Raw genomic sequence first — 27,380 nt, 5'->3', positions numbered from 1 at the left:
GTTGAGGGGTGATGCTCATCTTATTATTTTCGAATATCTAATTAACTTACAAAAACTAAAGACTTTGTACAAAACATTATCAACATTAATGTGCCTTTTCCTATAAATTTGACTTCATTGTTGTACGTACCAGATATTCGAATTTGATATACAGGGTGTTCATAAAGTCCCGGTACCATTACAAGAAACATAGCTCGGAAACTACATGCAATAGAACAATGCTGTTGATTGCAAAATGAGCTACAACTCTCCACGTTTATATGCCATACACTTCAATGTGCGCCTCTCTAGTTGCTCTCAGAACAAGGCAGTAATCCACTTCTGCCCATACACGCCCCAACATATCACCAGTAACAGTTAGGATAATCTCAGTTATTCTTCTTCGAAAAGTAGCAACATCTGGAACAGGAGTTCCAGAAGAAGAAATCCAAGGGTGTGATATCAGGAGAGCGCGGTGGCCAGGGAATAGGTCCATCACGGCCTATCCATCTGCCAGGGAAATGCCCATCCAGAAGACCTCGAACATCCTTGGGCCAATGGGGGGGGGGTTCATATTTCTTGTTGAAAAATTATGGTACATATTTCTTGTTGAAAAATTATGGTTGGCTGGAATTCCTCCACTGTTCTATTGCATGTAGTTTCCGAGCTGTTTTTTTTGTAATGGTACGGGGACTTTATGAACACAATGTATAATACTTGCTTTTTTTGAGACAAGCTGATATAAAATTGTATTTTTTTAAAAAAATGAATGAGTGAATGTAATTATATATAGAAAAGGTATTTAAGAGTGTATTTGAAGTTTGTGTGTAAAATTTATATCAAGCATGTATCTTATGTACTTTATACGTGCTGGGCGTCAACAGCTAGATCTAAAGCTGTGAGTCCAATAAAATTTGTTGATGAAATTGATGCATGTAGATTCAAAGATTATGGTTTCTGTTTTGTGGGATTTGGACACGTAATTGAAGGAAGCTTTTATGAGATTAAGATTCTTATTTCCCGATTCGGTGTGTTCTTTTTCAAGAGTAAATTATATGGAAGTAAAATCAGTGGAGGCTGTTCAGTGTTTACTGACAGGAAACATATCAGGTAGTGTAGATGCTTTGCCTTAAAAGGTTTATACACGTCTGAGGCGGCTACACAGCAGGCTGATAAGGTCTTGTTGTTCTCCGCGAAAGGAGTGATGATAAGTTTTTTTCAGTGATAAAACCGGGTAACGTTACACTGCCTCGTTTCTGGTCTCGAAATATGTAGTATGAACAACACACAGTGTGTTGTCGCACGCACATTCACAGCGTATAGAGGTCAAACAATTTTGCTTTTCTCTTTGACGCCTCGTTTCGACGCTACGAATCCTGCATAAAGTAACTAAATCTCAGCCAGACCGGGCACAATCTAACGAGATAAAGGCGACCGGAGCTTGGTACTCGTCGCATCATCTTCAATATGGCCGAGATCGAGAAATGTGAAGGCCCTATCTCCACGGCAAGGTGCAAGCACAGGGGAAAAGTTTTTTTTTTATGACTTATCAATAAATGATGCACGTCCACATGTCGGGTGAACACACGTTAGCAAGACGGGGCACCATGCCATTATGCCTTAGATGTCCGCAATTTCCTAAATGCTCACTTTCCTGGGAGATGGATTGGGCACGGGGCATCCCTGATCTGGGCAGCGTGTTCCCTTGACCTCACGCCCATGAACTTCTTTGTGCGGGGATTTATCAAAGGACGTGTGTTCACCCGACCCATTACCACATTGGAGGAGCTACGAAACAGCATTAAACACGCTGCTGCCGCCAAAACGCCGTCAATGCTCCAGAACGCCTTTCGTGCCACTACCAACAAATGTGAAGAATGTCGTGATGTGGATGGTGCACATGTTGAAAGTAATGTGTAACGTACATACACTATGAAAAACATTGCGAGTAAAATCATTATTTGAACAAAATAGATATTTAATTTCTGGACACCCTGTACAACAGTATCAATGTGTATGTAGAACTGATGTATCAGTTTATATGTTGTGATTTGAATATATTTCTAGCAAATACTAATTGATTAGAAAATACGATATTAATTATTTAATGTAGGTTTGATTTGATTTTGATTTGATTTAGTTTATTTTACTTCGCGTTTTGTGCCTCTTGGCTAATTTGCGAAGATGGGGATGAGTGATGAAATGATGAAATTGATGAATGGACATTCACAAACAACCAAGCCCGACCGGGATTCGAACCCGGGACCCTTGGCGTCGCAGCGCGATGTGTTAACCACTCGGCCACAGGGTCGGGCTATTTAATGTAGGATTAAATTATTACATTTAAGGGCTGGCTTCAAGTTGCCCCCGTTTTCGGTCTGTGATTAGATGTCGGTGCCTGACATGAATGGATTGGCGCATGAGCGTTTCGTTTTGTCGCAAGCTGCGCCACGCGAGACCAAATTCCACGGACCTTCGTTTTTCGTCGCAAACCGTCGGAACCTGTCCCAAGGTGACTCGAGTCAAATGTTCCGTCAGGTGTGCGGCCTGCCTAAACCGTTCAGATTACTGAATCGTGTTCATCACCGCAACACATTACAACAACAATGATATTCTAAAGAAATTTACAACAGAGAATGCGAAAGTCACGTACAACATTGCCAAGAGACAAAACTGAAGACCATCTCATTCACATGCAGCATGCATTATATGGAACCGGGCGCAAACAAAACCCGATCAGACGGTTTGTTTTGAAGGCGATAAAAAAGTAGTTGGACTACCAAGTTTGGGCTCGGATGGTTTCTGCGAGATGCCAGCCACGACGACAGCTATTATTTGCACGAATTTCTTTCCCACCGTATAATGAATTTAAATGAAAGGAACCGCACCTGTTCTGAATGCAATTTACTTCGCTCCGAGTAACGAAACGTGAAGTTTGGATGACACCAAGGTTTCCTCATATATTGCAAGCCGTTTGTTATGATTCCACGTCAGTGATCAAGACTTCGTGAGCGTTCAGTGGTTCTCAAACTATTTTAACTCACGGAGCTCCATAAAGGCTACGAATGCTATTGACACACCAGCCTATATTCATGTTTCACCATCTACGACTACACTACAAGTTTTTAATAAGCCTAAAAAGAAAAAAAAAATAGTATTTTGATGTGCACTTTCGCGATACAAAATTCAGCCGACCTCCGTGGCGAAGCGCGCTACGACGCTAAAGGTCCTGTATTCGAATCCAGGCCTGGGCATGGGATTTCATCATATCACTCGCCCTCATCGTCGCGATTAGCCAAAAGTGGAAGAAAAGCGAAGTAAATCGTCAATATTGAATATGGGAAAGTAGCGTTCGTATATAGGAGAGTCCTAACTTGCTGATGACAGAAAAGTGGCGTTCGTAGATAAGCAGAACTGTCAATAGGCAGTTATTATGAATATATCGACACTCTCCAAACACCCCCTAAACTTTCCTTAACACCCCCAATTTTTTTTTTCACAAAGGCCCAATTTTTGGTCAATTTAGCTCTCAATTTACCCTTACACCCCCATAAATTACATCCCCGAATGGAACTTTCTGGATAAACCCTTGAATATAGCCCACAAGAAGAACATAGTTTTTACCTATATCTTTTCGAGGAACCCACAATATTTAACATCTCGTATGAGAGTGCCACAGGAAAGTATTGCTTTCAGGAAACGCAAAAGCTGTCTTTACAACACGATAATTCAAGGCCTCACATGACAACCTTCCCATAACCTTGACCAGGCAGGTCATCATACAGATAATTCTGTATTCAATTGTCACAGAGCGGGGTTGTTAAAGGCCCAGGAAGCCATAAATTATAATGGACTCTATTTGGTTCCATAACGGGACCGGACCAGTTTTCTAGCACAATTTAAATTCGGTCCAAGTAGCGTATTATTTCAGTTCAGTACCGAACTTAGACCGTTCTTAAATTGATCCGGAAAAACTGAACGAACTGAAATACTTTAATGATAAGAAAGGTTCTTTAAGGTCCAGAACCCATTTACGTTTTTCTGATTTTCTCTCCCGGACCGGAATTGAATTTATTTACATTTCCTGGACCTTGAACAACCCTGTCACAGAGATTAGAGGATATTTTCAGACTCACAAGAAATGTCTCCGAAACGTGTCTGTCAACTAAAGTAATGTTTCATATGACGCAGGTGCACGTAATGAACAGCCGAGAAAAATCCAGTCCGAGTCATTTTTAAACACCCCTTGTATTCTTCCATTTATTGATGAGTTGCTTCCAAATTCGACAGCTAAGATCTTAACCAAGAGTGTGCAAACGTTTTTAAATGCAGAGCTATATTATTTTATACTTTTATTATATAAAATTAAAGGTTTCAAAAATATGAAATGGGGCCGTATAAAAAAATGTTGGTTGGATGTGACCGCGAGCCGTAGTTTGGGTGAACCTGATCGAATTCAGACGTCCTAGATATCTAATCAAGCTTTGCAAAATTTCTTATATAGAAATCAATGAAATAGCACCTTACCAGCATAAGTAATGAGATGGATGAATGTCTGCTAATACTCACGTAATCGTTCATTCATTCCTTTACAGGAAGCCGGTCTATATATAACAATCTGTGCGTCCATAGACATAAGAAAAAAAGCTGGATGTTGCAAGGCGCTGTACACTGTTTGCCACTCCCAATTGTCCGGTTGAATGAACCTGGGCGTGAAGTATATCATCCGAAATTAATTATGATAGATACATCTGTGTCAACATCACACTGTAACGACAGCATAACCGCTTCAGGTTGTTTAGAGAGGTGGAAGAATTTTGAACAAATGTAGATGGGGAATCAAGATGTTGAACCAAACGCTTAGTGTTGGGAATACTTAAAAGTTATACCGCACCGTAAAGAAACGTAGGAAAAACATTTTCGGATAGTTGTTGCGAGTTATTTAGCAATTCCAATGGCGCTGTTTGACGTTTTTGTATAATGGATGGAGTCATATACATAAAGTTCTGATCGGAAGGTAAATGTTGTTCGCACGATACGACGAATGCATACTAAGTTGTGCCGAGCTCTCAAGTGTCAAACCTTTTTCGTATCATGCTAGCTGAGCGCATTGAGCGTTTAAAGCTAGACTTCGCCTCTGAAGACCTTGGGTTTGAGTCCCTGAGAAACTGATTTATATGTAAATATAAATATATATATATATATATATATATATATATATATATATATATATAATATGATGCTAAAAATCAATATTACTTTGTACTGACTTTGCTTTTGATTCATTGATTGATTGATTTCGTTTATTTTACTTCGCTTTATTGCAGCTTTTTTGGCTAATGGCGAAGATGAGGACGATTGTTGTCTTGATGAAATTGATGGTCACTCGCAAAGAACACTCAAGCCGAGATTCGAACCCATGACCTGGGTTGTTAAAGGTCCAAGAACCCTGGTTTTATTGGGTTCCGTTGCAGGACCGGAACCTCTTTTCTCGCACAATTTAAATTCGGTCCAAGTTACGTATTGTTTAATTGAAAAAAGGTTCCTGGATCTGGTACAAAGTTTCCTGGACCGAATTGAAATACTTTACGCATAAAAAGGTTCATTACGGTCCAGAACCCATTTACGCTTGCTGATTTTCTCTCCTGGATCGGAATTGAATTTATTTAAAAACCTTGGACCTTTAACAACCCTGCCCGGGACCTCTGGCGTCGTAGCGCGTCGTGCTAACGACTCCGTCAGGGAGTCGCTATTGTATGACCTTTACGTACCATTGTGATACATAAACTCTAAAAATGTTATTTTAACGTTCCATATTTTACGTGCAGCATAATGGCAATTTGCCGATATTTTTGTTATTTTTTAATATAATTTTCATGTATTTATTTTCCGACATATATTTCGTATTCATGCTATTACAACAGTTTCCCTTCTTGTGCTAAACACCAAACGTTTCTGTTAAAGTAAAGTAAAGTAAAGTGTTCCCCTGTGCATAGCACCACGCCATGAAGGCGTATAGGGGGTGTGGGGGTAACTCCCCACACTTTCTTGATCCGGTCGTGAGTGGGGGTGATGTGATCAGCATCACGCCCCTGACCGCCTTTACCCCCCAGGGTTTCCACCAGGTACCCATGTTATTCGACGCTGGGTGGGCGCCGGGGCCGCTTCCACCGTTAGAAAAGTTCCCGGATTTGAACCGGCCGGGGATCGAACCCGGGACCTTGATCATGGTAGTCAGACGCGTTACCGACTGAGCCACCGCGGCCACGTTTCTGTTAGTTTTGCATTCTCTGTTTATTTTTAATCTTGACAATAGACAATTCATCTATTATTCTAACATTCTTGTCAACACAAGAGAATGCAAGCTCAAGTTTTCGCAGTAGAATCCACTGGAAATATTTTAAATATCCTCTCATTACTTCGTGCGATATTTTGCATTACAATTAATGTCATGTAAGCCTAACGCATTTTAATTTATTTATCAAAAGAGACAAGAAAAAAACCTCAAAAAAGCAATAGTACCCAAAATATGTCCCTGCATCAATTTGCAACGGCAAATATTTTAAGTTACTATTGGTCAGACTGGGAATATAATGAAAGAGTAGTAATTGAAGCAGTTTCAAGATACCACATATCTAATTCTTGGAATTTCTGGTTTCCTTATGAGTGCGTATAAATTATACTTTCAAATATAAAAAATCTAGATAGGGAATTTCAAATGGGGCATATTTTACTGGCCATTATTGGTTTTTCTATTTAATCGCACTTAACAACTAAAATTCTTATAATAAATACCCATAAACAAGTTACTCATACGTCAAAAAGTTCTATCAATTTAGACTAGAAAGAACAGGTAAAGATTTTATCCAATTATTATTTTTTAATTATGTGTTCTTATCTGTATTCAAAGCCGGATTAAGTCCACAAAGCTATCGATAATAATCAAGAAATGAATGTTATACTTAAGATTAATAGTTGGAATAAACAAAATGGAAGCAGAATAAGTTGCACACTTTGACCGAAAAGGAACGAGTGTTAAACAACTTGTGAATGTAATAGCGCCCTCTATTTTAATTTTTTATCGCTTACCTCGTAATTTCTGTAAAGTTCAAATCAAACTGATTTTGCTTACAAATTGTTCACAATGATGTGATTTACAAAGAACTGACTGATGATTTAAAGTACGTGCAGAAGTGTTTTGATAATCGAGAACAGTTTAAATCAGAAAATTCGTGTCTGTCGTTAAGGAGGTCAAGGGGAAGCGAATGCTGAAGAAAAAAAATACAAATGTTCACCACCAGGTCGAAATGTGACGCTGAAATCTGATGCACAGTGAACAACATTCCGAGAAACGACCATAGATCACACACCGCCATACGCTTCCAAAGTGTCATTCACGTTGACAGGGAGCATATCGAAAACTGACGTTCCGGCATAAACTATCGGTTGCTGTTACTTCCGCGCCACATTTCAACATGGTGGTGAAAATTTGAACTAATTTTTTTCATCAACATTCGCTTCCCCATAGTCTCCATAGTATCTGTACCAAGTTTCACCGTAATCCATTGCTTCGACCGAGTTCCAGAGGGCTCTTGAGTAGAGGAAATTTAATTGTAAGCGCCACATTTGCTGGGATTGGATACCTCCGAACTGTAGGCCTTGTCCCAAATTTTCTCAGCCAAAAACAATGAAATAAGAGGTAAAGTGCTCCCCTGTGCTATGCAATGAAGGCGTATAGGGGGTGTGGGGTTAGGGCCCCACACTTTCTTCATCACGGCCGAAGGTGGGGGTGATGTGATCAGCACCACGCCCCTGACCGCCTTTATTCCCCAGAGTTTCCTCCAGGTTCCCACTTTATACGACGCTGCGTGCGCACCGGAGGCGCTTTAACAGCTGGAAAAATCCGATGGTACTCAGACGCCCTAATGACTGAGCTACCGCGGCTTAATACAATTACCGTTCTTTAATTACCATGTGGTAATAATTTCATTGAAAGTAGCCACAAATTATTTTAACTTTGTTTTTGTTAGAGTCCTGTATATTTTAGATACCAAATTGCATATAACCTATTCACACTTTGTATTTGATCATTTCTGAATTCTGATTGTATTAGCATATAATATTTTATTCGAATAAACAGTTTTGTGTGCATTGCAAACAATTGCTATTTATTCTTCGTAAAAAATGCATAAACAAACATGCACGTTGAAGTCTTGCAATCAATAGTCAATGATCATAATAAGAAGTTGGCTTTTAATATAACACAAGTATCCATTTTCCCCCATGAAGTACGGATCACAACCCTTACGGCAGTAGCGTAACTAACACGCTCTGCGCCCCCCCCCCGCAACTTTCAGTTGTGCGCCCCTATACTGGATTTAAAAAAACAACTTTATTTTGTAAAATATTAATTCACGCCTGCATTTATATTAGGTACATACAGATATGAAAGTACATACTGTTACTTCAATAATTTGGATATTGTTAAATGCCCACTACCAGACCTCCGCGCAGCCTCCCCGATGGCATAGTGGTTACGTCGTCGCCTTTTAATCAAGGGGTCACGGGTTGGATACCCGGTGCAGGCACATACTGGTTCGGATCCCACTTTAAACTGTAGGGTCCAGGTCTGATTAGCATAAAGTGTACTTAAAACAACAATTCAATTCAATCCTCAGTGTTTTTTGACGGAAGTAAATTCTCTTGCTAGTTTGGTGAAGTCCAGTTTTCGAGCGCGATTGCTTTCGATGCTTAACAGCGCCAGTCCACTCAATTTCACTCTTGTCGTTGTGCTTCTCAAGTAATTTTTGATCAATTTAGCTTGGAAAACGACCTCTCAGCTGATGAAGACGTCCCAGATAGGGTCAAATACCGGTCTGTCGGTGTGTTCAGTTAGGGCGGTGAAGCTTGAAAAGGTGAAGCTTTCTTTCATTTGTTTCATACTATGAAATTATTTACTTGATTTCCTAGAATATCTAAAGCACGGTAGAAAATCTTTACTTTAAAACAATCCAGGGGGTCGAGAAAGCCAACACCTTCTGTCAGTTCATCGAGGAAGTTTCTTTTAAGTTTATTTTCAGTTTGATAGAAATTGTAAATATGGGTGGGGAGTGGTGAAAGTCAACGTTGCCAGCGAATTTTCTTCCCTGTCGTCTACCCTTAGATGACTTGTACTATTCAGCTAATGAAGGTTTTCTTCTAATCTGGTAATTCACTTTCTACTTGTCTAGTGATCAACATTTTCTGTTTGCAGTTGTAGGAGCATAAAAATATAATAAGTTTGATTGAAAATATATTTTAACACAGAAAGGAAAACATAAGTGAACTATCGGTCTTTCTTAATTTATCATTCTTATTGCGCCCCCCCCCCCGCGCCACGGGGGTTGCGGGGGTGTTATTTACGCCACTGCCTCACGGTAGTTTTCACCCCCTTCGCAATTCGCACCCCTAAGAATCATAGATGATCGCGTCATCTATGATTCACCGAGCACAACATAATCTAGCAATCATAATCAACTTCTCAAACTAATTCATGAAAACAGAAACAAGTGTTTTCATCGAAATAACAACTGGTGACGAAACGCCTGCGTAAAAGCGCACACATGGGAAGGATACGGTTTCCTGCGACCATACGTCGCGCTTATCGCAACAGGAAGCTGACAGAGCTTGTCACCTGCGATACGTCGCAGTTCGGCGTACTGCCTGCTGCGATGATTTCGGCATAGGGACCGCCAGACGAGCGGTTGAAACCGGCAAGTGAACTCGCGAAGCCAAGATGTTGGCATCCTTGACTCGACTGTCGTCCGTCGTGAAGGTTAAGTTCACCGCTAGCATCGACAACGCCGTCGCGAAGCTGCACTACAGGGTGACGACGCTGGTGCTTCTGGTGTGTGTCGTGCTGGTGAGTAGCACCCAGTATATGGGCAACAATATAGACTGTTATGGAGACAAAGCTATGTCCGACGGTAGGCAACAGTTCGTGGACACCTTCTGCTTCATCAGCGGTACGTACTCTGTTGTGAAGCTCTTCAACAAGTCGTACACTGGGATCTATCCAGGAGTTGGTCCTTACGTGGAGAATGTTGATAAGGTAAAGTACCATGCCTATTACCAGTGGGTACCGTTCTTCCTCTTCTTCCAAGCAATCCTCTTCTACGCCCCTCACTATATATGGAAGTGTCTTGAAGGTGGAAGGCTGAAGCAGTACGTGGTAGGGTTCGAGCTGATGGTACTGTCAAACGAGGAGCGCGTTTCGGTTCACAGAGAGACTGGCGGCGAGGATATAGTCATACCCTCCGCATCAGAAAGACAACAGCAGCTTCAGAACATCAGCAAGTGCTTTGTGGACAGACTGCCCACATACACCCCCTGGGCGGTCGGTTTGGTAATCTCCGAAGTCCTGAACTTCGCCAATGTCATCGGAAACATCTACTTCACCGATCTCTTTCTCGGAGGGGTGTTCCTCAGGTATGGGGTCGAGGTGGTGGCTCTCCTTCACACGGAACCCGAACACCGGGTAGACGCACTGGACTTCGTCTTCCCGAAGATGACCAAGTGCCTCTTTCGCGCGTTCGGACCAGGTGGTTCGATGATTCAGTACGACTTCATCTGCGTCATGACGCAAAATGTCCTCAACGAGAAGATCTACGTCTTGCTGTGGTTCTGGTTTGTGATCCTGGCAGGACTGTCAGCCTTGGCGCTAACGTGGAGGGCTGTAACCGTGGTGATGCACTCCCACTGCGAAACTTTCAATCGGTTTGTGTTCCACTCTTCCAATCCTATGGACATCGACAGCAAGGATCTCCATATTATTACGAGAAAACTTCACTTCAGCGGTTGGCTGTTCCTGTACTACATAGGGAACAGTATGGACGGGTATGTGTTTCAACAGCTACTGAAATACGTTGCTGAAGAACTCAGTTCCACGTGAGGAAAAATCTGCTTTATTTGGAACACTTGAGTTTCACATAAACGCGATCATGCCATCTCTTTGTTTTTTGTTTTTTTTTAAAAAATTATATTGTATATATTTTGGAAACTATTCATAAGCTAGTGAGCTATTATTCAAGTTCATCCTCACTTATCAACGATGAAAGTTGAGTGTCTCTAGATAAAAAGTGCATTAGAAGGAAGTTATGTCCCTTAAACGAATCGATATACGTACTTTATATATTTCTCCAGAGTGCTGTAGCAAAGTGACATCTATTTCCGGATTTCTTAATTAATACATTATATTTGGCAAAAACATTCATTTTTGTAGGAAAATGAAAACGTTATTGTACATATGTCAAGATAACATAGGATTACATAATAAATCATTAATTTTCTCTCACAATTGCCTTTGCTTGTAATCAAGGGGTTCCGGGATCGACACCCGGCGAAGGTGCATTGTACAGTGGTTCGGATCCAACTTTAAACTGTAAGTCCAGTCCCTATTAGTTTATCTGTGCATAAAGTGGACTTAAAACGACGAATCAAACAGAAGATGTCGCAAGTTTAAAATTATTGATTCAGGTAAATTTTTAGCTCAAGAAGATGAGTTTCAGTTATAGGAAGGGACAATAAAATCTAGATAATTATCTTCTTGAATTAATAGGAATACAGTTCTTAGTGCACTTAGTGTATTAAAATATTATAAAATAAAGTTTCTGTGCAATGTATGTGTATATTATACATACACACACACACCAAGATGGCGTAGTGCTAACGTTGTCATCTGTAATAACGGGGTCCCGGATTCGATACCCGGTGGAGGCACATAGTGAAGCTACTTGCTTCAGTCTCGATTAGCCAAAATGTGAACTTCCAACAAAAATTAACTCTCTCTCTCTCCAGAATTTTAAATCACAGCAATAGTTAAACGAAATGCTTGGAAATACACCCATTTCCTCCCACACACGTGTCTCGTACATAGAAAAGTTGTAACAACGACTAAATTAGAAATATTCGTGTTCAGAGAAACAATGAATGTAGCTGTTCATCAATTTCGCGAATATATGCAACTACCAAGCAGTCAGCAAACCTGATTACTCTAACTTTAATTGAATTGAATTGTTGTTTTAAGTCCATTTTCTGTACAGATAGGTTAATCAGGAGTGGACGTACAGTTTAAAGTGAGATCCGAAACACTGTGCCTCCACACCGGAATCGAACCCAGGACTCTTGATCAAAAGGCGACGACGTTACCACTACTCCAACGGGAAGGATACAGTTCTTCCTAAATAATGTTCGAAGAAGTGTAAATCAGGATTTATCAAACTATGTACTCGTAATTGTACTGGCACAGTCACGAATATTTCTGTGTTCAAATAATATCATTGCCTTTCAATAGGATCGTTACAACACAGAAATGTCCATGACTGTACACGTACCTTCGGAAACTAGTACGTGAGCTTAAAAAAAATACAGAAAATTATTGCAAAATCTCCCGTATCCCGTTATTAAAATAATTATGTTTATTTCTTATTTTAATGTTAATAATAGAAGGCAATCTAAGTACAGCTTTAGTACGAATCATTAGTTACTGGCATTAGGCAATGTGATCATACATTGTAAATATTAGCATTGAAATTCCCGTACTTGACAGTACGACGAAAATATGAATTTTTGGTTAGTAGTCTAAAAGTTTCTATTTTTTGTTTGATTGATTGACTGAATTTATTTTACTTCGCTTTTCTGCCTCTTTTGGCTAATCGCGAAGATGAAGATAAATGGTGACAGATGAAATCAATGAAGAGACAATTTACAAGCATACAGGGATGACACGACACAAGCCCCGCGGACGATTATACAGGCTAAGAGTCCAACGCCAGAGCCTCGTTAGTCTGTAAAATGCAGTCAAGAGTTGTACTGCGTGGAAGAGAGGATGACATTTGGTGGATCTAGAAAGGTTCTCTCTAAAAAGTTGTTTGATTTATTTGGTGTGTTTTACTTCGCCTTTCTGCCACTAATAGAGGATGAGTGATGATATGATGAAATTAATGAAGGGACATTCATGAAGAACACCAATGCTCAGGCCTGGATTCGAACCCGGGACCATGGTGTGGCTCTAAAGTTTGGGAACACCTGGTTTTGATTGATTGAGTTGGAGTTTTGAGTCCACTTTATGCACAGTAAGGCTAATCGGGACTGGACCTACAGTTTAAAGTTGGATCCGAACCACTTTGTGCCTCCACCGGGTAACGAACCCGGGACCTCTTGATTACAAGGCGACGACGCTACCACTATACCTGGAACCCCTGGTATAAACGATGGGAGAGTATGGTGTATATGTGTACAGGATGTGGCATAAAAATTGGCTTTTTAAAATGCTACGAAACTAATACAGTAAAACCTCGTTAATCCGGACTAATGGGGGGATAAGTTGACCGGTTTAACGAAAGTCCGGATTAACTGAAATAACCTAAAAGAACAGTAGAAAGTGCATTAAAACTCCGTTTATAGCAACAAAACACGTTTATTATGGTGTATTTAAAGGGCATAGGCCTAAATACACTATACAGTACGTACAAAGTCTGCGGGAAACGGAATTTCATCAGTGGTTGACTGCCTTTTCTTTGGGAAGTTCTCTTGTTGACTTCTAGCCAGAAAATTAAAACCTTGCATTTTTTCTTTTGCCTGTCCGGATTAAGGGAAGTCCGGTTTATCGGGGTCCGGATTAACGAGGATTTACTGAACTAAGTTTTATTTATTAAAAATATAAACACATCAACTACATCCTTACATATTGCCATTTGCAAAATATGAACAATCACGATCATGTTTTTTGAACATTACTTCCTGCAGTTGACTCCCAATTTGTAGTTGACACTCGGATAATCTGCGGCAGAAATCGTCCATGGCATGTTCCAACATGTCAAACCTGTCAGTTTCTGCTTCAATGCACTTCCAGTAGCTTCTAAAGTTTTTCACCCACATCCTGATTGCATTGGCTGATGAAACAGGATCATGTCTCTCGCTATTGAACTAATGTCGATATTCTTGTCTCGCAGCGGCAACAGAGCCACCATTTTTACAAAACGCCCTCAGAGCTACAGCACGTTGAGCTCCGTTCCAGCGATACATGTCTATAAATGTCGTACATTGGTGATGCAAATGACTGTAAGTGTTGCCAACCTCATTACACAAACTCTTCCAGAAAAAACAAGTTTCATTTTTATGCCACACCCATACAAAACAAAGTAAAGTGGTCCCCTGTGCATTGCACCACGCCATGAAGGCGTATGAGGGGTGTAGAGTTAGGGCCCCACACTTTCTTGATCACGGCCAAAGGTGGGGATATGTAATCAGCACCACGCCCCTGACCGCCTTCACCCCCCATAGTTTCCGCCAGGTACACCCACCGGCGAAAGAAACAGTAGGCGAATTGTCCAGCACCATATTCATTCGGTCTGAATTACACTATATGATGACAATGAATTGAAATAATGACTTCAATAAGCAGAGAACAATGCGTGCTTCGAACCAACATAGTTTCATTCCTTAAGACAACACAGGATGTATAGTAAAAAAGTAATGAAAATGGCGGTGGACAATTTGCCTATCATTATGTTTGCCGTTGACTGTACCCCGCTGGGAGGTCGCAGGAGCCGCTTGAACAGGTGGAAAAAATCCCGGTTTTCCACCGCCGGTGATCGAACCCGGGTCTTGCGCATAGTAGTCAAGACGCCCTAACGACTGAGCTACAATGGAGTTCTTTTGTACATTCCTTCATAGAAACCGATAAAATTCGTCCCGCGGATTCACTTTCTCCACTCTATTCAGAACTTCAACTTATTGCAAGAGAGAAAATACAATATGCGTACTTTTCAGCTGACCTCGTAGAAAATTTGCAAGTCTTTTCGCGGTTGAATGAGTATTGGTTATTTTTTACGATGCTGCAGTAGGTTTTGAAAGCCTCTTCAACATAAATGTAAATTGTAAAGCATGTATCTGGCACACTGCTCTATAGTTCCATTGTTTATCGTTTAAAGGGTCAGTAAACGTCCAGGTGTTACAAAGCTCTTGCCACATTCAATTTACCTATTCTTTTAGCTACGAAAAATAGGGGACGTTGTGTACAAGTACCGGGTTCTCAAAGCAAATAGCGAAATAATGTTATCTGATGTTCACGATAATACTGGTTTCAATCACAGGTCTCTATCGGGAGCGTCGGGAGGGATATGCTCCCCCCCCCCCCAAAGTCCAGAATATTTCAACTTGGACATTTATTGTTAATTTTCATTACATTTAAACTTACAATTTACTTTACAATGATTCTCTAACTATAAAAAACAGATTTTTGCTACATGAATTAATTTGTTAAGCATTACAGCTATGATAATTGTTCATAAACATTCAGAATACGGAAAATTACAAATGTATGTAATTGAAAAACATAAGAACGAGAAGTATCGGTTTTGCATAGCATATTTTCCAAGGTTTTGGAGGTTTAAAGTCCGCCATCTTGAAACTAGCCGACAGATTTCGTTCAAATGCGACGAAAGACCAGTCCTCGAAGGTATTTATACTACGACCAAGGAGTCTGTGGAGGAACTCCGCGCATGACGGTAGAGAAAAGGAGGAAACGAGTGGGCTGAGCAAAGCAGTGCGAGCTGCCGCAAACGGCTGGTAGCTGCAGCCGCGTCCCCCTCCATGCGATCCCTTTCCCTCTCACGCGTTCATCGGTGGAGCCCTCTCGATTGGACTGATTTGATTTAGTTTTTAAGTTCACTTTCTGCACAGAGAGGCTAAGTGGGCATTCGCCTGCTCCAGACATTCTCGGGAACAGAGTGTATAAGATTGATTGATTGATTGATTTGGTTTATTTTACTTCGCTTTTCTGCAATTTTGGCTAATTGCGAAGGTGAGAATGAGTGAAAATATGATGAAATTGAACACACAAAGAATACTCACGCCAGGCCGGGATTCGAACCCAGGACTCTTTGTGTCGTAGCGCGACCACTTTGCCACGCAGGTCGGCTGGAAGCTTGAAAACGGAAGCTGATATTGTGTTGACGGCAAGAACGAAAGGTTATGAAAAGCTATGAACTTCTCTTGTAAGTCATAAACCAAGCTTTACACCATTGTTATGTGCTCCAATGCGAAAGCGAAGTCGAATATGAGAACTAGCAGAGCAGGTGTGTTTCATGACGCCTTGATTATAATGGAGGAGGACGTTTCTTAACACACCTACCCTAGCACTTCTACTACAAATTTTCCTCAGTAGAGGGCACCACAAGCGAACAATTTCGTTGAGCCACATTCTCAAATCACTTAGCACTATTTACTGTGGCCACAGGCGGAACTAAGAGTAAGTATCTGGTTGGTTAATATAACTTTTCTACCACTTTAGTAACGAGACCTTTAGTGACGCTCCTGAAAGTAGAGCAGAAACAATTGCGCATAAAAATGGCATTAGACAATGTAAACCTTGAGCCGTTTTGCATGAGTTAATGACCACTCAAATTCTGCTGCATAGATTAACAACTGTAGCCAATGAATTTAATGGCATTAACGATCACCTATAGTACCAATTGTTCCAGGTACCTTTTGCCCGTTTGCAGCGCTCCTCGTGTAAAGCACTTTATAGTTCACACCTGCAAGGATCAAACACAGAACACATGTGCGTTTCGTATGCGGTATCCGCGTGCTATACAATACGTGAAATTAGATTTCCTCCATCTTGGTTCAAATAAGTTCCTCCCTGACTGTCCTTTTGACAACAACCATTGCCCCTTTAGTGGAAAACAATATGGTCGACAAGGCATGGTCGACAAGGCATGGTCGACAATTTCATCGACAATACAATCTACCTGGTACATTGCAGAACACGATGAACAGAATGATTTGGTTGATTTTACTTCGATTTTCTAACAATTTCGCGAATATGAGGATATGATGAAGTCGAGTAAAGTCTGATTTGATCGATTGCAGTGTTGTTTTGAGTCCACTTTATGCACAGAAAGGCTAATCGGGACTAGACCCACAGTTTAAAGTGGGATCCCAACGACTGTGCCATGTGCGTCCACCTGGTATCGAACCCGGGGCCCCTTGAATACAAGGCGACGACGTTACCAAAATTGAGTAAGGGATACTCGCGAAGAACATCGATGGTCAGGCCGGGATTCGAACCGGCGACCCTGACGTCGTAGCGTGCTGTACTAACCACTCCGCCACGGAGGTGAGAGCAACGCCGAACCGACGGAAATTCCGGTAACAGAAACTTCTGTTGTCTGCTTCCATTGATATCAAATGGTGTAACGCTTACTACAGGGAAACGTGCGGAATCGACGCAAGGGAATTTCCGCTAGAAGTCTGCAGGTTATCTTGACGGTTATGGCCCACTGAGACGCCGAAAGCGAGACTGTTCCGTTCTGTCGCCGCGCTTCCGGCGTCTCAGTGCTTGTCAAGCTTCAGTCAGGTTGAACGAAAATTATCACCTCTGCTTCTATACCCTGTCCCAACTATATCTGAGCAAGGCCGCGCATATCGTCAGAGAAGGTGAAGTGGGCAGAGCGAAGCAGTACACGCTGCTGGGAAGGCTTTTCGCTTTTCCCGACTCCACGCAATCACGTTCCCTCTCACGTCTTCACTGGTGAAGCCGTCTCGCGTCACTACTTGCGCAGAGACTTGTTTTCGTTCACCTGCTCCAGAGATAGCTGGGACAGTACTGAAAAGTAAATGGCCGACCAATTTATCTGGAAGTTTAATAATTCGGCTTTGAATTTAATGTGGGGTATGACTCTTCACACCCAACTCAAAGCCTTCTTGGTCAAGAGCCGTATTTCGTATTCGCGCTCACTTTCGTTGTTAGTTTAGGCTTGTTAGGTTTAAATCTCTTAGCAGGCACGTAGTCAGAGGGAGGGCTAAGTGGGCTGAAGCCCCCTCCGAAATCCTACAAAGTTTTCTTTGTGAGTGACTTTTTTGAACGGAATGTGTAAAAGTTAATAACAAGATACAATAATTATGAATTTCAGTACGCTAACTGTACAAAATGGAAAAAAAGAATAATTGACAATAGTTGTGTTATTCACTAATACGGTGGATGGAGTAGGAAAATATCTCCATTCCATTTATATAATAATAATAATAAATTTGGATTAAAATTGGTTTATTTTTAGATATTATTGTAAAATGAGAATTAAAACCATGGTAATAATTGACATTATTATTATTATTTCTACTAATCAAGTTTTATCATTGGCCTGCACCCCTCTACAAATACTTCTGCCTCCCCCCTCAGAAATATAATCCTGGCTACGAGCCTGTCTCTTAGCATAAATACAGTACATTTAACCTAACTACGAAAGTATTTATGCCTGACGTCAGAAGACGAAATACGGCTTGGCCAACAGGGATTTTAAGTTGGGTGCGATGAGTGAAAACCTAACATAAACGTTGGCTCACTTGGACTACTTCTGTTGTGCACTCGAAACTTTTTGAATTCTGTAGTACCTGAACGTGCCCGGTTCCTTTTATATAAAATTCTTAACCGCCACTTTTATTTTTATTTATCGCCGTTCGCAAAAAAACCTGAGGCTTGTAGGTCTTCAACGTGATCTGCATAATGCAACAATGGGGTAAATGAACAATAACCAAAAGAACACAAAGAAAGGTAACCACTTGTAATTTTTATGTCCAAGCACAATAAGAGCTGTGCACAATTGAAGTCGTCTTTGGAAATTTATCGCCATTTGTTTTTTTGAGAAAGGATAAGCAAGGTCAGCCTGTTGCGAATGCTTTGTATCAACTTGTTGGTGGTAAAAATTAAGGGATGGAGAAGTGGTTCTGTTCTCTTTGTACGAATCTATTGTCCATCCGTTGTAAGAACGAAGGCAATGTCAACAAATTGCACGAGGCTTCTGCGAACTCCTATTGGTTGTTCCAATGACAGTCGTGCAGGAAACTTGCGCGTTGGAATCAGGGTTGTTAAACGTCCAGGAACCCTTAAATTCTAATGGGTTCCGCAACACGACCGGTACCTTTTTTCTCACAAAATTTAAATTCGGTACAATTTGCGTATTGTTTCATTGAAAAAAGGCTCCTGGACTGAATTTAAATTGATACGAAAAAAGGTTCCTGGACCGAATTGAAATACTTTAGAGATAAAAAAGTTCTTTACGGTCCAGAACCCCATTTTCGCTTACTGATTTTCTCTCCTGGACCGAAATTGAATTTATTAACAACCCTGGTTGGAATATAGTGTAAAGCCATACGCTCAACATAGCTGCTACATTGAAGTTGTGGACCTTGTATTATGAACTGTATAGCTACAATCAATATATTCAGGAGCAATGTAACACCAGAAGTAATACGAAGTTATCTATTTTTTCAGAAGTCACGTGCTTTTGTTTACATTGCCTTCGTTCTTACAGTGGATGAAGAATAGCAGAAGACTGCTCTGTTGAAACGCCCTCCCTTGCCCGGGAAAACAAATGCTACCACTACCTAGATAGAGGCGGCAAAATCTCCCTCGGACAAGCGAAATAGCGTTACGGTCCAGGTTAAGTTCGTGTGTAGGAACCGGTGACCAACGGTGCATAGTAATTAGCCGTATCGAATAAAAAAACATATATACTTTCAAATTACCACCTCTTTACCTGTAGCCGGGAAGCGGCTAGCTGCATACCTGAAAATCACGGGTAGCGACATGCGTACGAAATGATATAGCCCAAAAATTAACATGAAAATAAAAAGTATATTCTATTCATAACAAAACAAGAATCAATTTACTACATCTCCCCCTCTTTCACGCTCTCACATTCATTCACACATTCAGTTCTCACGGGGTCATCGACACAAAGAATGATACATGACATGTACAGGTTTTATGACGATAAGCCCTGATGATTGCATTCATATTTAAATTTACCTTAATTTTTGTCTAACCAGGTCATTTGTGATTTTGCTCCAGTGCTACTCAAATCCTAGCCAGCCCTTACTTAAGTTCACCTTTTTAAAAAGAAACTAGGTCGGCGCGGTGACAATACATTATTTGGCCAGCATAAACAAAGGCGTCTCAACGGCAATTACATTCACGTGGGCGGACGTTTTCCTTTTTATAAGACCTCACGTGGTTCCAAACATAACAAATAACCTCCGTTGAGTGACGCAAACATATACTCTCTAGCAGGCGGGACTTAAACACTTCGCCGCGACGAGCAATTCATATTACCAGGCAAATACTTTAACAAATAATCACATATGCGACCTGACGTAGCTAGCAGCGACACAGCACTGACACATAAAAATGAACAAACCTCAAGTAGATTAAACCATTAAGCGGGCGGCGCTTTACTCTAATAGTACGCACTTTAAACAAATACAAAGGAGCACAAACAACAATGAATTTAAGACCATAAAAAAATTATCACAAGGAATAAGAAAAATTGACCTGAGACAGATAAATTACAAATGACAAGCGCGACGGGAGTTTTGATATGAAGTTTCGAGTTGTATGGGCGTTTTCAAAATGTTGACGCATTTCAAGGGCGTTCTCTAAATCAATCGGGCCGTCACGTGCTGACAATCACACAGATGAATACATTACCATCTCTCAGCTTCCGAGGTGCATCCTGGCGTCTTTATGGGCGATTGAAAACACATAGTATTCACACGAAAGGTTTCCTTGGTCGCGACGATGAAGATGCGAAGAGCGTTCATACGTCTGGTTCCTCGGCTTCTCTTCCTCTCGGGATCGGTGAACATCTCCGTGGGCTGGTAGGCGTCGTCGGCGCGTCGACAGGGCGGCGTTCAACATCTCTCTCTCTGTGGCGGCTGGTAGGCATCATCGGCGTATCAACAGGGCGGCGTTCATCGTCGTCTCTCTCTCTCCGTGGCGGCGGGTAGGCATCATCGGTGTAGCTCGTCGTTTCTCTCTCTCTCCGTGGCGGCGGGTAGGCATAATCGGCGTAGTCTCTTCTGACATCGGGCGAATCGACGGTAACGCCCTCATCTCTCTTCTTCCTCTAGCCCGCCATAGTTTCCGGTGTTCCTCGTTTCTCAAAAATTATAAACGGCGTAAGGTAATCTCGGAAACACGGTCTCGCTTCAACTTCCCCCAGCTGTTGATCACACACTGGTGTTCGCAAAACACAACAAAGTCCACTGTATACGAAGAGGTAGCACGAAGGCGCTGTCGCTACAAGAATCGCGGCAAAACTGTATACGGAGAGGTAGCACGGAGGTGCTCTCGCTACAAGGATCGCGGTAAGACTGTGTATCGAAAAACCATGTCCTTCGTTTTATTTGGATTTTGAAAAAGGACGCTAGGCGATCGTTGAAGTGACGCTTCCGGAGAGGTCATTCCACTTCGCTCTATTGTCTCCCAACTTGGACGGGCCGTGCTCGAAGTTCGGTATGTGCGGATTAAGCTTCCGCCTGGCCGTCGCCCATAGCTCAATTGCAACCGGTGTCCACAAACTGATCAATTACAACCGATTTGATCTGGCGTCCGTAATTGTTGCTTGATCGCGACGAAACTCCACACATCCGTCCTCGCACACATGCTGCTGCGCTGGTATAAGTTTGACATGAATCTGACCGCTGGAAACCGAGATATTTAAATGTTTGTCATTACGGTCGAATTTCCTAAGCTTTAGACGCATAACGTGACCCTTCAGGTAATCACCCTTAAGACACGCGAACGTCTCGTTCCTCCCGTCGGCTTGGCAAAAATCAAATATGTATTCTTACAAATTAAAACACTCAACACTTTGAATCAACACATCTTTTTACCGCTACAGACATGAATAATTATAATAATGACGGTAAATCTGACTGTCACACTGTAAAGTTGAATCACTAATTCAATAACTGTAAACCAGTGACAGCGATTAGGGGGCCGTGGGGTTCCAGCCCCCCCTCAACTTTTTGCCACTTTTGCCCACTATGCTAAACCTTATCTACCAAGGGAAAGTAAACTATCCTTGCCACCAGTTTTGGAACCCATTCGCCGCCACTGCTGTAAACTATTATCTGCGCGCAATAAAAGTGCAAACTGAGGTTGAGTGGTATGTCCACTTTATGCACAGATAGGATAATCTGATCTGAATTCGTTTCGAACCACTATGCGCCTCCACCGGGTATCGAATCTGTGCCCCATAATTACAAAGCGACGAATTTACTAGAAATATCACAAGCCAAGATATGCCTGGATGTCTTATCACACGTGTCATATAATTCTTATCTCTTAGTACAGGATGAGGCAAAAGTCCGGCACCACACTTCTAATTTGTAAACGACTTGACGGAGGGCGATGAAATTTCGGATATAGGTAATTGGGGTGGGGACACACCAGATGGGGCTAGTGTGTATCACGGCGGCCATCTTGAAAGCCGCCATCTTGCAATTACATCCAGACTTTCAAATAAGAAGGGGCTCATGTAGCATATCATTTTACATGTGCGTTTTCTCAGAACCAAGAATATGCAGTTGCCGGCCCCCGTGGCGGAGTGGTTAGCACATCGCGCTACGACATCGGGGGTCCCGGGTAAGAATCCTGGCCTGGGCATGGATGTTTGTGTGTGTCCATTTATCAATTTCATCATGTCATCACTCATCCCCATCTTCGCAAATTAGCCAAAAGTGGCACAAAAGGCGAAGTAAAATAAATCAAATCAAATACAAAATATGCAGTTATTTTTCCCCTAACTTTATTTGGTGAGGATATAGTGCCACCGCACCGGCACGTTGAGTTCTAGCGACGTCAATGTAGTATCTTACATTACATATTGTAGAACTACAAAGTATTTTGAATACAAAAATGAAATGCATATTTATTAGTATTCAGTTCAAGGACAGAAAAATAATATTTTATAAAAAAAATCCTAGAATGAAGCTAGAAAATGCATGCTCAAATTCAATATTTGCGATTTTACTTCAATAAAGTTGCATGTAACAGGATGAACGAAATATTGCCAAAATTATGTGTAAAGGGAAAAACTTACTTTCGGTCATACGAAAGGAAATGTAAACACAGGATTTCTCTTCATTTAAAATTCAATAATGTTTATACGCAGAAATAGCAAACATTTTGTGTTGAAAAATAAACAAAATACTAATCACGTTAAATCGTAAATAGTATCATTATCATTAAACTGTAAATAAACATGGCAACTGTCATTTTGGAAACTATTATTTTTTTAAAAAATGCTAAAATTAAGCTACAAAGTCTATAAAAAATATTTTAAGTTACAATTATAGAGTAAAATCAGAATGTTATCTTCACTGGAATAAAAGTTACTGAAATTATTGTAGTTCATTAACACACTCAAGAAACATTTACATAGTAGGCACTGGCGTTCCCACGGAGGGGGGTGAAGAGGCTACAGCCCCCCCGAAGATTTTAGAAAATTAAAAATTCAAATGAAGGTAAGTAATGAAGTCGGAAATTAAGACTTAAAATTACCCCCGATAACCACCTTTGTGTTTGAATAACTATTTCTGGAATATTGTAAAGCAAAGACTATCGTAATGGCAACAATAATTCTAATCAGAGAACACAAAGATACTTACATAAAGAGAGAACAACAAATATGTACAACAAAATAAAATTAAATCTAAATACTTCCTATTTTCCCTGTAATGGAGTATTCCAGAAACTACCTGTGGAATGGTGCTGAATTTCTTTATTTTCTGTAAGCTTTATTTCCCGGGTAAGAATTACAAAGTGATTATTTTTTTAATCACCAAGTGACAGAGTACAAAATATTTCATCAATGAAATGGGCGGATTTTTTGACCCGATTTGTCGTTCTTGAGGGAGGGGAATTACAAAGATAATCCTAAGACCGGCACACAGACCCAAAATTGTGTCAACTGACACAAATATGCCTCAAGTAGTACATTAAAGTGCATAAACTGCTCATGATGTACTTTTGGTGAATAAAAGCGTTCGTTGTGCGATTTTGATGCACCAAAAAGCATCCATCAACTTTGATGCATCTCGAGTTTTGTGTGCACTGGGTAGGTGGACAATTTCTGGAAATCAATGGACTTAAAAATCTTAATTTGTAAAGTCACCCGCAATAAAAATGGGAGACCTTCCCTGCAATGCGTTATGTGTGTTACCTAACTCACTGGCGATAGCAGAACTTCCTATTGAAAAGTTGCTATGGAAATTGAAGTTAGGCAACACACACAACGCACGCGTATTGCAAAGAAGCCAGAATTTCAGGACCTAGGTTTCCCATTTTTTATTGCTAGTGACCTTACACGATAGATATACAGTAAAATATCGTTAATCCGAACCCCGATAAACCGGACTTCGCTTAATCCAGACAGGCAAAAGGTAATAAAAAAATAAAAGAAAAGCTGAATGCTGTGGAGAGAAGTCAACAAGAGAACTAACTTCCCAAAGAAAAGGCAGTCAACCACTGATGAAATTCTGTTTCCCGCAGACTTTGTACTCTACTGTATAGTGTATTTAAGCCTATTTAAGCCTTCTAAATACACCATAATAAACGGGTTTTGTTGCTATAAACAAAGTTTTAATGCACTTTCTACTGTTCTTTTAGGTTATTTCAGTTATTCCGGACTTATCCTCCCCAGCAGTCCGGATTAACGAGGTTTTACTGTAGTAACAAAATTATGGTTTGCTAAAAAGAGGAACTAAACTGTAAATCCATATTTTCAAGTTCCGGGATATACTTTTAACTTTATTACCTCTATATTTTTATAATTAAAATATGAATTTTAATTTAATAGTAAGTTCAATTGAATTGAATTGTTGTTTTAAGTCCACTTTATGCACAGAAAGGCTAATTGGGACTGGACCTACAGTTTAAAGTGTGATCCGAACCACTGTGCCATGTGCCTCCACCGGGTATCGAACCCGGGACCCCTTGATTACAAGGCAACAACGCTACCACCGCTCTATCGGGGTTTAATCAAGTAGTGGGGTTTACGGTACGGACAGCACAACTTTTAAGTGTAGAAAAGGCGAGGCTATTTGATTGAACAATCAGATTTGCTTATACTTAAAACAAAGCCAAGAGAGGCCTATACCCCAATTCTTCAGGTGTGATATGCTCTGATTTTTAAGAAATTCTGAATTTCTAGTGTAGAAAAGGCGAGGGCTCAACAGATAGATTTACCCGTACTTAAGACAATGCCAAGAGGGGCCTATACCCCAATTCTTCCAGTGTGATATGCTCTTAATTTTAAGAATTTTGAATTCTAGTGTAGAAAGGGTGAAAGCCTCTCAGACAGATTTGCTTATACTTAAAATTATGCCAAGTTCCCATATGATCTTATTGCTTATAGTGTGTTTTTCTGTCAAAATCCCAGGAATTGAATTTTAGTGTAGCTCAGATTGATTCTGCCATGTATATTAATATAAAGCTTATAGTTACTGGGTTCTGAGGCCCAGTGGAGTGTGGTGCATAGCCCCATGGTTTTTATTGCCTTGCAATCAGGAGGCCTCTGGGTTTGAGTCCTGATAAAATGTGAAGCCTCTCCTGATGGCAAAATGTTAATATTGTTGCTTTGTAAGCAAAAGGCTCGGGTTTGAGTCCTGATAAAATGTAAAGCCTCTCCTGATGGCAAAATGTTAATATTGTTGTCTTGCAAACAAGGGGCTTTGGGTTCGAGTCCTGATAAAATATTTAAGATTGAAAACATGTGGCAAAATAATATGTCCACAAGTGAGATTTTGAGAATAGTTGATATACAACTCCCAGATCTGAAAACCTGGTAAAAAGTGTTTTACAATAATATATTGTACAAAAAACTGAATTTTCTTATTTTCTCATGTTTTATAACCACCTCCTCAATACAATAGGAGAAGAGCGGGTAAGCATAGTTAATTGTTTGCGTGCTTTGCCGGCACGCAAGAGACACGCTAGAAGGGAGCATTAATGATTTTTCTGTATGATTCACTGAAGGGGGGGCATTAATCTTTCTGTGCGTGTAACATGTCTGTAACAAGGAAAATGTAACAAAGATTATTGAGATAAAAACATATTTTCACACAGTGGCAATGAACTGTACCCCCCTCGTGCTAAAAGCAATTCTATTCTGATAATATGAGCCTAGGCAAAGACTTAGAAAATATTATGGCAGTTCAAAATCCAATTTTGTCTGCATAAGGGTCTCAGAACCCAGTAAAATGTGGGCATATTCCATATTGAGAAGTGTTAATATTGTGGCATTGTAATCAGAGGCTTTGGGTTCGAGTCCTGATATAAGATTGAAATATATGCAACTGCCCACACATAAGATATTCACTGCTAGCTGATAAACAGTTGAGGTTTGTATGTTGTACATCAGCAAAACTATCACCAAAACCTAGTTACTGCTGTTGTTTGGGTATAAAAGCACCAGCTCAGCCATTAACTGCTGAACCCAACTGATATTTTTATTAAGTATAAAGTTTGGAATTGAAGCCCAGAAAATCTTATATAATAAACAACAAGAAAAAATGCCAAAACAAAAATATTGCAATCAGTGTAATAAAAATATATCTAGTTCTCATTGGGCTAGGCATTGCCGTATTTGTAACTCTAGGAAATGCAGAAAGGCCATGAAAATATGTCCAAGATGCCATAAAATATTAAGCAAGGCATATTACAAATGGCATAAGTGTAATTCTTATGTACAGTCATCAGCATTGCCCCCGCAACCATCTACTTCTGGTCTGAAAAGAAAACACGAAGCACCTGTTAATGCTTCACCTGCAAAGCAGCCACGCTATGCACCCATACATAGCAGTTTTAATGCCCAACTTAGGGATTACCGGTTTGTATCAGAGCCAAGATGCGGCATTGAGAATTTCTTGAACAGTATAAATCCTAATCTCCAGGCAATTCTTAATGCACAAAATGGCTCTTATAAGCTCTCCCTCAAATTGTTTGTACAATATAAGAAGCCAAATGGCACAAAATTTACACAGCCCCACATAACAGAAACTGTACCTGTATATTCAAATGCAAATTCAGACACAATAATAGGCAATTTGATAGATCAATTAAATATCAAACACTCTGAATTTGCAGCAAAAGAGTCCGGATGGAGCCTATGCGGTTCATCACACAAGTTATATGTTCATATTTCTGAATTCAGCCCATTACAAGGATCTACATATGTGCCATTACCTGCCAATATCAAAAACAAAAGAGCCGTGGTCAATATAAAAAACGCCGACCTGAAATGCTTTTTGTGGTGTATATTAGCTGCTTTGTATCCAGTTTCAAGGAATCCTCAGAGAATAAGTTATTACAAACAGCATGAACACGATTTTGACGATGTAATGGAGGGTTTGGAATATCCAATGTCTATTCAGAATATTGACAAATTTGAAAAAAGGGCCAGGCACATCAATGGCAAACAATTATCTATTAATGTATTTATTTGTTCCACTGGCAATTGCCCGATAGCACCTCTCAGAATCAGTACACTTGATGATGAAGCTGCAATTCCGAT

The 27,380-nt window shown here is 40.5% G+C and overlaps 2 protein-coding genes across 2 annotated transcripts in view; one reads left to right on the top strand and one right to left on the bottom strand.

Annotated features, from left to right (window-relative positions):
- LOC145995247 (protein Wnt-5b-like) overlaps window positions 1-27,380 on the bottom strand; it is a 966,808-nt gene that overhangs the window by 926,073 nt on the left and 13,355 nt on the right. The window lies entirely within an intron of this gene.
- LOC145981173 (innexin inx2-like) lies at window positions 9,755-10,909 on the top strand. The gene has a single exon (XM_083114312.1). It carries the CDS (start codon window positions 9,755-9,757, stop codon window positions 10,907-10,909), a length of 1,155 nt encoding a protein of 384 aa, XP_082970438.1.

The sequence above is a fragment of the Lepisma saccharinum genome, chromosome 1 (genome assembly GCF_977018435.1).
Source record: "Lepisma saccharinum chromosome 1, izLepSacc3.1, whole genome shotgun sequence".
Taxonomy (NCBI): Eukaryota; Metazoa; Arthropoda; class Insecta; order Zygentoma; family Lepismatidae; genus Lepisma; species Lepisma saccharinum.
Note: the sequence above shows the minus strand (reverse complement) of the source record. Positions and strands in the feature narration are given on the sequence as shown.

What these genes read in the sequence shown, in the direction of transcription:
- LOC145981173 (XM_083114312.1), top strand. Translation starts at nt 9,755, where the DNA reads ATGTTGGCATCCTTGACTCGACTGTCGTCCGTCGTGAAGGTTAAGTTC.